The sequence below is a fragment of the Lissotriton helveticus genome, chromosome 6, assembly GCF_964261635.1.
Source record: "Lissotriton helveticus chromosome 6, aLisHel1.1, whole genome shotgun sequence".
In the NCBI taxonomy this organism is placed as follows: domain Eukaryota; kingdom Metazoa; phylum Chordata; class Amphibia; order Caudata; family Salamandridae; genus Lissotriton; species Lissotriton helveticus.
In genome coordinates, this window is record NC_136067.1 from 1,190,049,164 (window position 1) to 1,190,065,206 (window position 16,043).

The following is a 16,043-nucleotide window of genomic DNA, read 5'->3' on the forward strand; positions in this document are numbered from 1 at the left end:
TGTGTGTGTGTGTGTGTGTGTGTGTGTGTGTGTGTGTGAGAGAGAGTTGCTGTATTTTGTGAGTGAGTGGGCATGTGAGTGTATAGGTGAATACGTGGCTGTATGAGTGACTGGGTGAGGGAGTGGCTGTGTGAGTATGCTCAAGTGGCTATGTATGCAACTGTTTAAGTGAGTGACTGGCTCTGTGAGTGACTGTATGGGTGAGTGAGTGGCTAAATGAATGACTGAGGGAGTGGCTGCATGATTGGCTGAGTGGGTGTGTGAGCGGCTGTATGGGTGATTGAGTGGGTGGGTGTGTGAGTGGCTCAATGGATGAGTGAGTGGGTCTGTGAGTGGTTCTGTGCCTGTCACCAGAAATGTCACTGACCAGGTCATTAGTGATGTAATATGTGAGGTCATAAGCAGTTCATTGCAGGCACATCATTTATAGTTAGCTCAGGTAACTATAACTGCTGAATTTATGTGTTTTTTGTATGAGTTTAGTCTGAGCTGAACTATAACCTACTTGTAACCTTTGTATTTTTTAATGATAATATATGTTTATACAGGGTATTTCCATAGAGTAAACCTAGCCAAAAGGCAGCGGAGCACTATACATTTATACATGGTTAAGGACAAGGATACAGTCAAAGAGTAAGCAGGATTATGGCATGTTAATGCATTGTGATGAGAGTTCTTTAAAGACGCAAGTCTTCAACTCTTTCTTAAATCGGAGCAGGGTTTGAGCGGTCCTCATGGCTACAGGGATGTTGTTCCACATCCTGGTTGCATAGATGCAAATGACCTGCTGTCTTGTTTTTTTTTATGTTTCTTAATCTACGGTCATATAGTGTTGTACAAGTGAATAAAAATAATACTTAATATGTGTTTATTTAACAGGAATAAGTCAAAATATTCTAACTGAGCTGTATTTGACATAACAAAGCTTTTTAAGTTCACTTGATTAGGCCTCAAATTCCTTTGCAGTTGTTGTGAAATGCATATTTTATTATGAACCTAGTTTCTGGATTTTCACCTTGTCCATCTCCAGTTAAAAATGTGTCCTTCAGCATGTTGTAAAATACTCTTAATTTAAGCACTTTTACAGTCTTATTTTGCTGTATCTTAAAATTTATTTTTCTAATTGTTTCCAATCTTCCTAAAAGAGAGAGCAGAGCTTTACTGTATTTTTACAAGGAAGTTCCTCTGGCTAAGCGGAGGTTGTGTATATAAGTCATGCATATGCAAAAGATTAAGCTATTGTAAATGACAATGCCATTCATTTAACGATTAAGCTATTGCCAATTAAAAAGACAATGCTATTTATTTATGATTTTAAAAAAAACATAAAAAATAATAAACAATACCAATAGCTCTACCTTTAATAATGCTGAGACCATTGCTTTGTAAATGCTTGTTCTCATTTCTCTTCCTACTGCTAAGACCTAAAAAAAAAAAAATATATATTTCACTCTTTTATCCCTCCACTATCCTTTTCAATCAAAATTAACAGACTAACATGTTCACTTCTCAAATTCCATATTAAACTATACTAATATACTGCCCAAATAACTGAATAACATATCTACTACTCAAATTTCTTCATATTTATACTATACTCATTTTAAACACAAATCCTTTATGGGTTCTGGAGTGGCGTGCTACTCGCCAGAAGAGCGCTACAACACCCATGAGGGGTAACAAGTGCTATATGAATGCTAATCTTTCTTCCCCTTTTATCCCTCCGCTATCCTTCTCACTACAAGTAATAGACTAATATCCACCACTGAAATGACCTCATAATTCACCATATTAATTCACCACTAATCCTTTATAGGCTTCCGGAATAGCGTGCGTCAACAAGCGATACATAAATACAAACCTTTGTCCTCCTCTATCCTTCTGGAATTATTCCATATCCAAATAACTGACTAACCTATACACCACTTAAAATGTACTTGCATGTTTCACTATTCTTATACAACACTAATCCTCTATGGGTACCGGAGTAGCGTGCTACCCGACAAAAAAGCGCTTCGACGCCTCGTCAGGGGTAGTAAGCGCTATATAAATGCAATTACAATACAATACAATAACAATATTTAAATGTGGATTTATTTTTTCTTGGATAGCAAAAAACAGTATCAATCATTAGTATTAAAGCAAGTGGCCTTTTCCATTTGTTTTACTACTAGATATTGTGTTGTATCATTTGTTTCTCCCATGTTGACAATGAGATTCCTCTGTTTATTAACCTGTTATGCTACAATGTATTTATAGAGACCATGTACACCAAAAACGTTTCAGGACGATATGCAACTAGTCGCTACCTAACTTGATGTTTTTGCTGATGTGAGACATTTCTTTCTCCAGCTCTCTGAAGGCAGATTTTATGTTTCCTCTTTGACTGTACTCAGAAATTTTACAGACTTTTACTTGCCTTAAAAATGAGTAGGCTTCATGCCGGTCTACTAGCTAATTCATTATTTTGCCATGTGCTAGACATATTATGTCCTGGATTTATAAATAGAATAGTCTCTCTATTTTCCAATGCTAATTCCCATTTGTATGCATTTTGAGAATTTAGAGCATCTTGATTTTAACTGGCTATTTGTGCCTTCTGTAATAATTTCAATTTTAAACAAACCTTCATGCTATTCACTTTGAACCTTGTAGGGTCTTAGTTAAATTTGACTTGGTTTAACTCTTATTCTGGGGTTATTATTCTTTGGGACTCTCACAAGGCCCCAGTCTTAAAAAAGGAGCATGTAGGAAATAATAATTTAGTGTCATCAATACCTGGAGAGAAAAATTGCTCCAGCAGTGTCCAGGGTGCATATGTGCTGATAACTGCTAGAGATAGTGGGCTTGTCATCAAGGTAAGTAACAATGCTGTTCATGGTGGCTTTGTGAATAATGCAGCTGATTTTAAAGATGGCGCAGGCCAGAAAGGGGTGCTAATGAAGTTCCATTAGGATGTTTATTTTACATTTGTTATGGGGTCTACAATTCAGCATTGTCTGGTGTCTAGGGTTTTCATGCGACAGGGTGGACTTGCTATGCATTTTACAGCATAACTCCTTGCTTTGGAAAGTAATGAGTTTTTATTTGAGTAGGTTCAGAGTACGTGCTCTCATCATAGTGACTTGTAGGGAGTTCTAGAGATCAGAGCTCACAATGAAACAAGCATTGGCATAGCCAATAGGTCACGCCCGTGGGAACTTATATTTAGCCATTAAGCACATTATCCTGTAATTCCCATAATTTAAAGGAAGTAATTCTAAACCCACTTAATTACTGGGCAAGTGGTGCATTATCTACGTTTTACAGTATTGTGTTTCCTTACTTACACTGAAATCCTACCACAAGGATTTCATTATTGAACGCTCCAAGTGTACTTTGTTCAGTGCTCCGTTGTTCGTGAGCTATGTCTGTGCGCTACTACTGACGTAACAAAAACTGAGGGGGCATCCCTGCACAGTACGTAGAGGGGCCCCCTCCGGGCTCAATAAGGAGCTCCCAGGCCAGAGTGCAGTGCCGAGGGGGCTCCCTGGAGCTTGAGGGGCCTGTGTTACGCCCCTGTGCGCTACAAATACTACACAACATACATAAAACGAAACCAGTATCCGTTTCTGGGATCCATGACATGCTATTGAGACGCCGTTCAATTGTGCTGGTGGCTAGCGGGTACCCTGTAAGGAGGAGAGATGGGGGTCCTTCCAGCACACCAGGTGACCCGGCATGGTTTACACAGTCGTCTTTCCCGCAGTGGACGCTGAGAGAATGGTGGCTGACCTAGCAGCCTTCGTTGGGTGGACTGCTCAGCGCCATTCTTGGCGACACTAGCAATGACCACATGATGTTACCCACAGAGGTGGGGGTTCAACAGCTGGCACGGTCCTCCCCCTGGCCCTATTACAGTGGCATAAGCCCTCCGAGGAGTGTGGGTGGCACTCCAGGTTCCTGTTACCGCTCTCCTAAAAATCACAGCACCCTGCCTCCTCATTGATTCTCTGGCACTAGGCATGTGGGATGACACGGCCCCTATGTGGCTGATCGCTTTGAACAGACCGGGTGGATTGACAGGGGGATTCTCAGCTGGGCTTTGTGAACCCCGGGGGCGGGTCTGAACTATCCATAATTGAATAGGGGAGAGAGAGATTTCTGTTCAATGGTTGCTGGCAATGGCTACAGGTGATACATGCTGCATGACTGGCTAGGAGTGGATGTAAATACCAGATATTCGATGACGGATGGCATGAATTATGCAGCGATGGGCATGCCAGGTCGACCGCTACTCCGATTCCACACTTGGAATGTCAGGGCCATGAATGACTGCAGAAAGATACGTACGGTCGTGGCATATCTCAAAAGACAATGTAAATGGTGCAATCCTACAAGAAACTCACTTAGCTCCAAGCACAGGCGTATTGGCGCAGAGTAGAATACAGGGCATATGTTATGCAGCAGGCTTTACCACACATGCTCGTGGGGTTCTAATATGGGTACGTAGAGGGTCGGGAGTTCACTTACTGGAGACATGTACAGACCCAGGGGTGGAGATTTGTGGTCGAAAGATGTTATAAGGCCGATTTGGCGGTCCTACTGGTTGGAGTATTTGGGCCAAGCTACGATGACCCACAATTTTACCTTTCATTACGTGCACGTCTCCTGCAATGGAGCGATCAACAGCTGCTTTGGGGTGGTGATTTCAATTGTGTATTGGACCCAACTCTCGACCGCTCCAGGGGTCCGCCCTGAAGACTCTCAGCCGCTGCTCAGAACCTTAAAATTATAGATGCTAAAGAAGGCTTGATAGATATTTGGCGACATAGGTCACCCGCGGAACAGGGATATACTCACTATTCTTCAGTCCACAATATTCATACACAAATAGACTATTGGCTTATGTCGCGGTGTTAGCATCCCATTGCAAACTATTACCAAGGACTTACTCTGATCACTCGCCTGTACTATTGGAACTCACACTGCACACCCAAAATAGACTGGCGCTTTCCTCCATTTTTATTACTAGATACAGTATTTCATGAAGAATTGACGTTGGCGATAGAGGAGTTCTTTTGCATAAATGCTGGGTCCGTTGACAAATTTGTTACGGTTTGGGAGGCGTTCAAAGTCTACATACGTGGGATTACAATATTTAAACATGTACGGGTCCTGCCGTCGATGCATGAAAGATTGACTCGCTTAGAAAAAGAAATCGCCAAACTAGAGCGGTGGCATCAGGAGATGGCTGACAGCTGTACCCTGAGTGCCATTAAGACTAAGATTGTCAAATTTCAAGAGACTGCTTAGAGCGAAGTGCATCATCGAGGAAAGTACGCTACAGCACGCGCTTATGGGGAGGGGGGAAGTTCTGGTGCCCCCCTTGCAGCACGTCTGCGCCCCCGCTAAGATGCGGATGTGTTAGTGGTGGTACAGGACAAACAGGGTATGCCGCTGAGTGACCCTGAACAAGTTTTCTGTAGGTAATATGCTGATCAACACAGGTCGCGGCACATCTCTGCTGATATCGATGCCGAAGCCTACTTGCACACATAGCCATGACCTGGCTCACTAAGGAGCACAGGGGACACCTAATGGCACCACTGCACCCAAAGGACATACATGTAGCGCACAGGGACATGCCTTCCAGCAAGGCACTGGGCTCTGATGAGCTCACCGTGGCTTTTTATAAGACCCCTCAGGAACTACTTATCCAGCATCTGGTTTAACTCTATGAGGAAATGGTCAACACCAAAACTATGCCTGTTTCAATGCGTGAAGCCATGATAGTATCCCTACTGAAAGAGGGCAAGTAATCGGACAGCTGCTCATGTTCTAGACCGTTGTCGCTATTACATTTTAAAACTAAATTGTATGCAAAAGTCTTGGCTAATTGTCTGGCACCACTCTTCCCTGGAATGGTAAGACTGGAGCAGGCTGACATTGTGCTGGGCAGAGTCCGACGTTCAATTTACAATCGCTGTTTGGCGCAATTTAGAATAGAGGCCCAGAGAGGAGTGCAGCAGCCATGTTTCTTGGCACAGAAATAGCATTCAACTCTGATTAGCAGGGATTCAGGTTTGCAGTTCTAAGAAGAACAGGGGGTCAGTGAAATATTCTTACGACTGGTGACGGCCCTGTACTCTTCACCAACCACTCAGGTGCATGTCAATGGTATAATACCACTTCAATCACTGGAAACATTGTGTCCGGGGAAGGTTACCGTGGCATGACCGGCACTGGTCCAGATCCATGGGGGCCCATCGGAGCCGGAGCTGCTAGCACAGAACCAGACTGGGCCCTCACCGGGTCTGAAGGGACATCGAAGGGGGTCGAACCGCTCAAAAACGAGACTCAAAGTTATTTTATTTGAGTGGGGGTTGCTCCGGCTCCTAGAAAACTTTGGAGGCTCTGAGTTGGCCCAGGCAAAGGTTCCAAGGAACCGGGCATTGAACACCGATGCCCCTTCGTCGCATCAGCCAACAGACGCTTTGACTTTTTGTGCCTCTTACCTGTGGGTCCTGATGATTTGGAGTGGGACAATAAGGTCTTCAGACTTCTGGAACGATCCCGGGACCTTCCTCTCGATTGAGTTAGGGACTTCCCTCAGTCACATGCCGGACCACAAGCAACTTCAGGGACTGCTCCCTAAAAGCCTTTGGTGCCATGGCCCTGCAGTCCGAGCACGGCTTTAAATCGTGGTTGCGCTCCAGGCACTACAAACACACAAGGTGAGGGTCCATCAGCGACATGGTGCAGTGACAGGCACCACAGGGTTTAAAACCTACCTCACAGGAAGACATCCTCGACACACCAGGAGTGGATACTCATAAGCCTCGACAAAATGTCAAAAAAAGCCTTTCAAAAACTGACACAGGGGTAGCTTTGCCTCAGATCTGCACTGGCTAGCACTGAAAGAATAACAGACGTCAGCACTTTGAGGTGACCCATACATGGGTGTTCAAACAGACTACACTACACTGAGCCGATAGACGCAACCTACTGGCATGTAGGGGTACTGCTTACGAAAAATCTTCTGGATCCAGTCTGACACCTAGGGAAAATTAAAAGATAAGGGATCTGCGGATAGAAGTCTCAATCAGATCAGGCTATTACTTCAATCTGCGTTCTAGCACACATTTTATTTGACTCGCCCCATAAGCACTAGGAATATTAAAATCTGAAAGGGTCTCATTCACTGGATTTGACTGGACAACACTTCTGAAAAGTAAAAAACACTTAATACAACAGTTTATCCTAAAACACACTTTTCAAACAGGGCTGGAAATAACACACTCACCTTAAACACCTCAGATGGCTCCTGGACATGGGTGGCACTGCTGCACTGATCTTTGACACTGCGTGGCCAATGGCACTGTCTCTCATGACACTTATCGAAAGGCTGACACTCCTGGGTCTTCAGGGCACTACTTTAGCCTGGCTTGCCTCTTTTTTGACGGACCGCATGTTTCAGGTCTTTTTGACGAATGTCGTTTTCAGCACCCATTTGCTTATTTCTGGTGCCCCGCAGGTATCTGCCCCCAGCCCTTTACTCTTCAATATGCCCCTTGGCGGACTTAGTGGAGAGCTGCGGCCTTACTCTACATTCATATGTAGATGACGCCCAGATTATTTTAGCCCTGTCATCAGAGCGAGATTCTACCCCGGAAGATCTTGACTCCTGCCTAGGCCCTGTCTCCACTTGGATGAATTCCAACACTTTAAAACTGAATAGTGACAAGACTGAAGTCCTAATTCTGGCTAAGAACCCTCAACTCTGGGGAGCCTAGCACTGGCCCGCCTTGCTGGGAGCCATCCATGTCCCTACCGACAGGGCCCCCCCCCGGGTGTGGGGGGATTGCGGGTGGAAAACACTGCTACTGGTTTTGTTACAGGGGGCCGATATTGCAGCATTGCTGCAAAACCAGTCCCCAGTGAAAAAAAGCCCCCCTACTACTTTAAAACCAGCCTCCACCCTTCCGGCCCACTGGGAAAACACCTGGTGCCCGCTACTGCAAGCCTGGCCCTGATGAGAAGGCTTAGAAAGATATTTTGGATACTTCCCTTCGCTGCTCAAAAAACCCATCATTCAGGCTTTGATTCTGTCTAGGTTAGATTATGGTAACATCTGATATCTAGAAACAGACAAGTTCGCGATTAGGTGCCTCCAAGTGGTTCAGAACTTGGCTGTCAGGCTCCTGTTTCGGCTTCCTAAACACTGCTCCAGCCTTCTTCACGACCTCCACTTGCTCACAGTGGAGAAGTGTATCACTTTCAAGGCACTCTGCATGTGCACTAAATACACTCCCACTCCGAGCCTCAGTATTTCCAAAACCTTGTCTCTCCCTAGGACTATGTTTTATGTCGTAACTGCACTTGATATAGTGCTTCATACCAAGCTGCATTTGTACAGCGCTTCATCACATCCATGGCAAAGCATAGTACAGGGTGGGTAGTACGATATGCACCAGAGGCGGGGTAACAAGTTGAAAGAGAGCTGAACGGCAATTTGGTCTTTGAAGGAAGAGTTTTTGTATCATGTGTGATTGACCAGAGAGGTGATTTATCTTGTCTTTCCTCTCTGCACATCAATTTAATGGCAATAAGAGGAGTTGGACTTAGAATGCAGGCTCCTGACATTGCTGTGCCTGATTGTGTGGTTCTCCATACAATCCTCTAACAAGTGACAAAGGAACAGTCAATGGCAAACATAATGTACAGGGAGACATGGTGTATGTCATTCCCTGTTCCTCTCACCTCACTCAAGTAACAGGTGAGGGACCTGCAAGCATTCACTATAAACAGCCAGCCATGGTAAATGATCTAACTTCATCTAGGAGTGATGAGGAATAACACCCAGGAATGAATGCACAGGGGAAAAAGTGATGGTAATGTTCTTTCTACTCACGAACAACAGAGAAGCTATCTACTGAAGTGCAGGCAGCAAGTATAAATACATCAAAGTGTCATCCTATAGCAAGAGAGGAATAGCTCACGACATGAACTATGTAGACAGCGAGAATAAATACCATATAGGGCCTGCCCATGAGAACAGGACCTATCCACAGGAATGTGCTACTTATAGGAAACCAGAACAAAGGCTCTACAGGACCCAATGGTGAGTGCATCCAGCATACCTGTGGTCGTACTCCAATCATCTGTCATACCTAATGTTAAGAGTCTGTCCAGTAACAACGAAGAATACCTTGCAGGTATGCATAGAAGAAATGCATCCATGGTGCATGTTCTTTAGAGGGTACTAAGGCTGTCATGAAGTAGAGATTAGCCAGTATATAATGGTAACAGGTATCCAGGGCCGCAAGGTCACAGTCAATACGAAGGTAATAGACAGACTCTTGAAAAACAAGTCAAAAATAAGGGTCAAAGCGGTACAATTTAAAGATTTTATTGACAAGATTTACACTATTATATCAAGACATGTCATGTCTTATGCTTACATACACTGCTGTAAAGCCCTGTGACATTCGACCTCTGGATCCAAGTTTGGGCTATATATAAAAAATTATAAACACAAATATAAGTACCCCAGTGAACTCCATTTTTGAAATTGTCCCTGAAAGAGATGGTTATTAATCCTAGAGGCTCCAAGAGGAAGAGGACTCTAGAGGGCTGATTGGGAGTTTGTATCATCAGTTTGGATGCAGGGCCATGTCTGGGCCAGGGTTGGGGCGCATATAAATAATCTTTCTATAAGTTGGATTATTATTGGGTGGCATTCCTGGATGAACTAGAACGGCTGGTCTGGCTATTGAAACTGGCATCAGTCTTGCCAAGATGACGGCTGAAGGGACAATACACAGCAAGTTTCCACATACCATATGGCAATCTCTGGCAGATGCAGGAAACATCTGGTCAAGATCAGTCACCTCCATTTAGGTTTTCCTAATTCTAGTAAAAAGAGAATACCTTATGGGGAATGCCCAGAAACAGGCACACCTGAAAAGAAGATTATAGTCCATTTTCTTCTGTGCCCTTGAGGGACTGGGTATGGAAGAACGTCTGGGTCTACACCAGCACCGCAATGCCTAAAAAGTGCAGATAGTGTTTATGAATTTAGATAATTAACTGGACTGTTGGCACATCAATCTCACTAATGTTATTGTGGAGATGCCCCTTTCATATGTGGGCTCGTGTTAGCATCACTATGAACATCTGATTACTAAGGAATGAAGCCACAGACTGTCGTAGGAGGGGCTGAGGGACAGGTGCCATATTTTCTTTACAGATTTTAATGCAGGAACATTTATTTCATTCTAATTTTATAAACGTAATGGAGACCTTCATGGAACTGTAGACAGATTGGTAATTAACCCTTAATGGAATTGCACGATTAGGGATATGCAAGGGGATAGCGCTGTCGTACTGACGAAGTAGGACACCTACCTTTGTTAATATTTTTGGGATTTGCCTTGTCCTGCGTCTGAAAAAGTGTCTAAGTAATGTGATAAATGGAATCTGCTATTTATTATCTTTACCCGATCTGAAAAACAATTGTTAAAATACATGTAAAATGGAATTCAATGGCAAGCCCCAGACTGGTGTGGGTGAATGTGTGTTTTTGCTTTTTGCTGGGAGCATGAGAAAGAAAGATTGGAGTTTTAAGCCACACAGACTTAGTAAGGGTTGTGGGCTCCGATACAAAACTCAGGCTTCAGGTCCTCCAAACCCATCAACAACAAAAACTTCATAGGAGTACTGCCACCTTGAGGCTAAGTCCCAAACCCCGTCAAATGGATGCCTTATTGTACAAGAAATGAAACCGCGACAGACAACACAGAAGATGGGGCCTTTGCTTAACCAAGGACACGAATCGCTTACCGCTTCATAGATCTGCAAACTACAGGTTTAGCCTAACACGCAAGTAAACATAACAGCAGCCTTTAGGCTGCGGTACCCCCATTCACTTAAGTTAAAGTTTTAAAAATGGGACTGGGCAAAATGCCAAGAGTGTACTAAGCACACTGAGACACTGAGAACAGAGGGGAAAATGCATTTCATTCTAGAGTCCAACAATCCTCATTTATTTAACATGGGTCACGAAAAACTGGTTAATCAATACATGCAGAAATGATGCATTACTCTGAGTAAAATCCATTGTGACATCTCAAAGGTTGACATGAATCGAGTTTGACAAGAATTGCTGTACAAAAAAATTCATTACCGGAATATTTTATGCAGCAAAAATTAAATTAGCAAGGATTGAAAACTTTAAGCCTAGCAGATATTTTGCAGTGATGGGCCATGACACAAAACTCCTGTCAATTAACTGGGTCCTCTTAGAGGTCTGCTCCTTTCACGCTTTAAGGCATGAAAGGAGCAACCGAGATGGAGTGCAAGAGTTTACATTCTGCGAAGACTATGAGGCACTGGAAATGTTTCAGACAATTCGACTGCAAATCCACTGGATATGAATTTTTAAAACCACTTCCAGTGATGGTGCGAATTGTGTTAAACAACAGCTGGCTTCATGCAACAGGTGGAGCATTTAAATGCAGGTTCGTTTTCAAACTGAACTGAAAGATTCACTACTTATTGCTAGTATAAACAAATCACTTCTCTGGTTTTACTCCAATTCCTAATATGTATTGAGAAGCAAATGGCATTAAATAATCTGCTATTTGATTTGTAAAGCGTCAGTCATCTCATTCATATGCTAATATCAGAGCAAGATAACTTTCCACCCAATTACAAGGCAGGCTAAAATAAAATAAGCAGTCTTACCACACACCAAACCAATTCCTCTACATATTGGCTCTTCACTAACCAAAACCCATTAAGTACAACATAGTTCCTTTCATATTCACTCTCTCCAGCAAATACTATTGGACTAATTATTTGAGGTTCCTTACGCACCATACACACCTCTCCCTATTTTTAATGCTCCATTCTCAGTCTCGGGTGCACATTCAAATTTCTCTTCAGCTTCAATATTTTCCTCTAATTTCACTTGAATCTTCCCAATTTCTCAAGATTATCACTCTCCTCCCATTATATTCCTTACAAAACCTCACACTCTTGTTCACTCAAGCCACATGGAGGCTAATTTTTAGTAATATTAATGAACAAGTTACTTAGCATCGGTAATGCCTTATCTGGTAGAGACTATATCGAGCCACAGATGCCTTAACTTTGAATTTCCACAGGCTTTAGACTGGATCAGGATGATTTTTTGTGAGCAGTACCTCTGCGTGCCTGTAGGTGCCATCCGTCTGCTTCACATGTGTTGTCCGCGCTGGAAGTGATGTCGCAGTACATATATAGGGGCCACCCAGGTGAGCTGCCATCAGTTCCTTTTCATGACTTTCAACGCCTTAAGAACGGAGCCACAAAGATCACTGACCACTGGAGCCCTGAAAGTGTGCAGCCCTATCCCTAGAAACCTGTTCACAGAGCGGGGAGGATGGGTAGGTCGGTAAGGAACCTGTTTCTAGAAATAGTCTCTACCAGATAAGGCATTACAGAAGGTAAGTAACTTGTTCATTTGATAGAGGTTTCTGGCCACAGATTCCTTACCTCTGAATAGATACGTAAGCTAATACCACCCCAGGTATTGAGGGTAGAAAGGCTTACAATGCCAGTCGGATGGCTCAGATTTTGTGCATGTTGATATGGAGTCCAAATTCCGCCAGAGACCAAAGTCCTCTGATCTCCACCCCTTCCAGATGGCTGCCTCATCCCAGGAGTGACGCATCTGTCACTACTGTCAGATCTGGTTAGGGAAGGGAGAGGGGTCTGCCTCTGACCCAAACGTGGTTCGTTAGCCATCACTGAAATTTTTTGCAGTTCCCTGGACCATGTCGGAAAGAGATTCCCCTTATGCTGCACCCACTGGAACGTCAGGTCCCACTGCAGGGCCCGCATATGCCATCGGGCATGTGTTACCAGCAAAGGGGCGCTGGTAAGGCCAAAAGGGAGCACAGTAAACTACAAATGCTTGTTTCCTACCTTAATTGGTGTGGCTAGAAGCCCCTTCTGTAGCCATGAAAGGAGTGAAAGGCAGGCTGGGGGTGATGTAGGCCAACAGAGGCCCAAAGGATTTGGGCGTAGCCAGAGACTCCTTAAAATGCTCAATCGCCTAATGGGTTTTGTCTCTGAAGAGATGTGGGGCATCAAAGGGCATTGGAAGCCTGGACATCCACCCAAAAGCCAGTCGACCTCAACCAGGAGTGGCGCCTCAGGGCCACCATAGAGGAGTCCATATCGTATTGTGAACTTAGCTGGATCTCTCCCATCCTGCAAGAGCACGTCCTGGGCTTTCTCTGGGACCTGCAACGACACTTGCGCAACCGTGTCCCAGAGAGTATGGGAGTAATGGCCCAAAAGGCATGCAGTGTTTACAGACAGTAATGCTAGGTTGGCAGAAGAAAACATCTTCCCTAAGGATTCCAGCCTTTTGGATTCACTGTCCAGGGGAGCGACAAGGAACATGCCTTGGGACATGGAGGCTTGGACTACCAATATCTCTGGGGTGTTGTGTTGGGTGAAGAAGTTTGGGCCCTCTGCAGCGGGTCAGTGGCGGGCGATCGTCCTATTCACAGAAGCCTGTGTTGTGTTAGGACCAAGTCCCCCAAAAGAACTTCAGTAAGGGCGTCACTGAATGGGCGTAGGGGTTCAGATGAGGTAACTCCCAGTTTTAACACCTCTGCCAAGATGCTAGTCCTAAAGACCACTGAAGGTCAAGAACCTCAGCCACCCTCCGCACCACAATTGCATACAAGGCTCTTTCTTTGGCAGCCACGGTAGGGGGGAAAAGCATACCAGTATCTGGAGAAGTATCCAGTCGACTGGCTTCACCCAGTTCCCCACACCAGTCTATATTGGGGTCTTCTTCATAGGGCTGGTATTCTGTAGGATCCAGTGACCCCCTCCTATTCTTCCCCCAAGGCCTAGCCCGAGAGAATAGGGCTAAGGATCCGACCTAGGAGGCAAATCGCCTGCCAGCATCAGCGTCGGGCAACCCCCATCCAGCTCGGTGTCGGAATAGTGCATCATAATGGGGACAGCACTGCCAGCAGGCGCTGGCACCATCCCAGATACAGGAATGGATCCGTGGTGGTCCACTAGAGCAGAGGTCGGAGCCATTGGTGCAGAACCAGATGGGGTCCCTTCTAACCCCGGGAGCCTAAAGGCATGCCGAAGGGGTCAGGCCGCCCAAAGATGAAGCACATGGCCTCACAGAATTCGTTCAGTTGGGTGTTGATCGCTCGAGCTCCTGGAGTGTCAGGGAGTCGCGGAGTAGGCCTAGGTGCAGGCTACGGGGAACAAGTCCTTGAATGCAGATGCTCAGTCAGTGCTTTGGTCTACGGATGAGGAGAAGTCAAAGAGCACTTCAACTTATTGCTATTTTTCTTGTGTCTCGACTTACCAGAGTGTCGCAGGCACTCGATTTGCATGTAGTAGCATGCTGGGTCACCATAAGCTTTAGAAACTACTCCCTCAAAGCTTTTGGATTCATGACGTGGCAATTGGAGCACAGCTGTCATTGTCGCACTCCTAACACCAGAGGTAGACAAGGTGCGGGTCCATCATGGACAAAAGCCGATGACAGGCTCCAAAGGGTCTAAATCCAGTCTTTCTAGATGACACACCTAGAAAACCTCAAACAATCAAGTCAAAAAAGTAGCCAAGGGGTAACTGTTCTTCAGATCAGCACTGGCTGGCGCGGAAAGAAAAGAACGGACGTCAGCACACCTGGGTGGCGCCTATATAGGTACAGTAATGTGACTTCTGGCACAGACGATGCAAAGTCTGACGCCCTGGGGAAATTCAAAAGTAAGGAATCTGTAGCTAGAAGTCTCTATCAGATATTCATGTTAGGTTGCAATTTTAAATGTTTAGAGTAAGTCACACAATTTCCAGAGTATTTTAACGTGCACCCCTAACATATTTGAATATATTTATCTTGGTAATTTATTATTTGTTTATTTTGGAGTTTTTTATAGCGCTGGCAAGACCCGAGGGTATCAGAGCGCTTTACAACATGTAACAGAAAAGCAATCAAACATAAGAAGTGACCATAGTATAGCATAGTGATTTTTGATGAGTAAAGTTCAAACACAGTGGTAAATCCGACGTAGTGATCCGTGACGTGCACAGTTCAAACATAAAGAGTAACCGATAGACTCCATGATTTGCGAAAACTCCAGATCGGTGAGGGGGAGCACCGGAGTGAGACGAAAGGTGAGCGAGTTATCGGTCCTCTAAACAGAGTGAACATATACTGCAGTGCGCAGGATTCGATGTGGAGCGTCAGCTATCCATTCGGTAGAGATCGGTTGAGGAAAAGGTCTTTGAGCTGGCTTTTGAATTTTGGAAAGGAGAGGTTAGGACGGATATGAACTAGGATGGTGTTCCAATTTTTGGGCGCATTTCCGGAGAAAGAGCGTGATGAGGCTTTATGTTTGTGAGTTTTGGGCGGGATGAGAAGTAGAGTGTTAGTACTCCTCCTTAGGTTCCTTGACTGACCAGCTTTGTTTAGATTGGCGGCCAGGTATGCAGGTTTGCCGGTATGCAGGGCTTTGTGAGTGAGACAGGGTGTTATGAAGCTGGCGCGCATTTCGGTTGGTATCCATTTTAGCTCTCTGAGAGCAGGAGTGATGTGTTCATATTTTTTTACTCCAGTGACCATCTTGGCTGCTGCATTTAAAGTTGTTCTGAGGGGGGCAAGGTGAGATTTTGCTGTGCCTGTGAGGGTTGCGTTTCCGTAGTCCAATCTGGACAGAACCAAGGATTGGGTGACTTGTAGGAGGTCATTGGGGGGGATGAATGGCTTTATTTTGGTGAGCAGTTTTAGATTGATGAACGCGCTCTTGGCGGTATTTTTGAAGTGTTTGCCCATGTCTAAATTAGGGTCCAGAGTGATTCCCAGTGATTTTACAGAGTCTGCTGGGATGAGGCTGCAGTTTAGAGCATCAATGGTTTTTAGCCATTCTGTGACTTGGGGGGGTCTGTGCTTTGTTGGATATGATGAGTATTTCCATTTGGTCCTGGTCTAGTTTCAGGTGGTTGAGGAACAACCAGTGTTGGATTTCTTTCAG

At 44.7% G+C, this 16,043-nt stretch overlaps 1 protein-coding gene across 14 annotated transcripts in view; it reads right to left on the reverse strand.

Moving 5' to 3' along the window:
* The window catches only part of PTPRK (protein tyrosine phosphatase receptor type K), a 1,613,435-nt gene that overhangs the window by 343,936 nt on the left and 1,253,456 nt on the right, over positions 1-16,043 (reverse strand). For 6 of the 14 annotated variants that reach the window (XM_078648914.1, XM_078648907.1, XM_078648901.1 and 3 more), the window contains one exon: positions 1,359-1,424. The exons of the other annotated variants lie outside the window; for them this stretch is intronic. In XM_078648914.1, the coding sequence (XP_078505040.1) occupies positions 1,359-1,424 (66 nt within the window). The remainder of the gene's footprint in view (positions 1-1,358; positions 1,425-16,043) is intronic. 14 annotated transcript variants of the gene reach the window in all.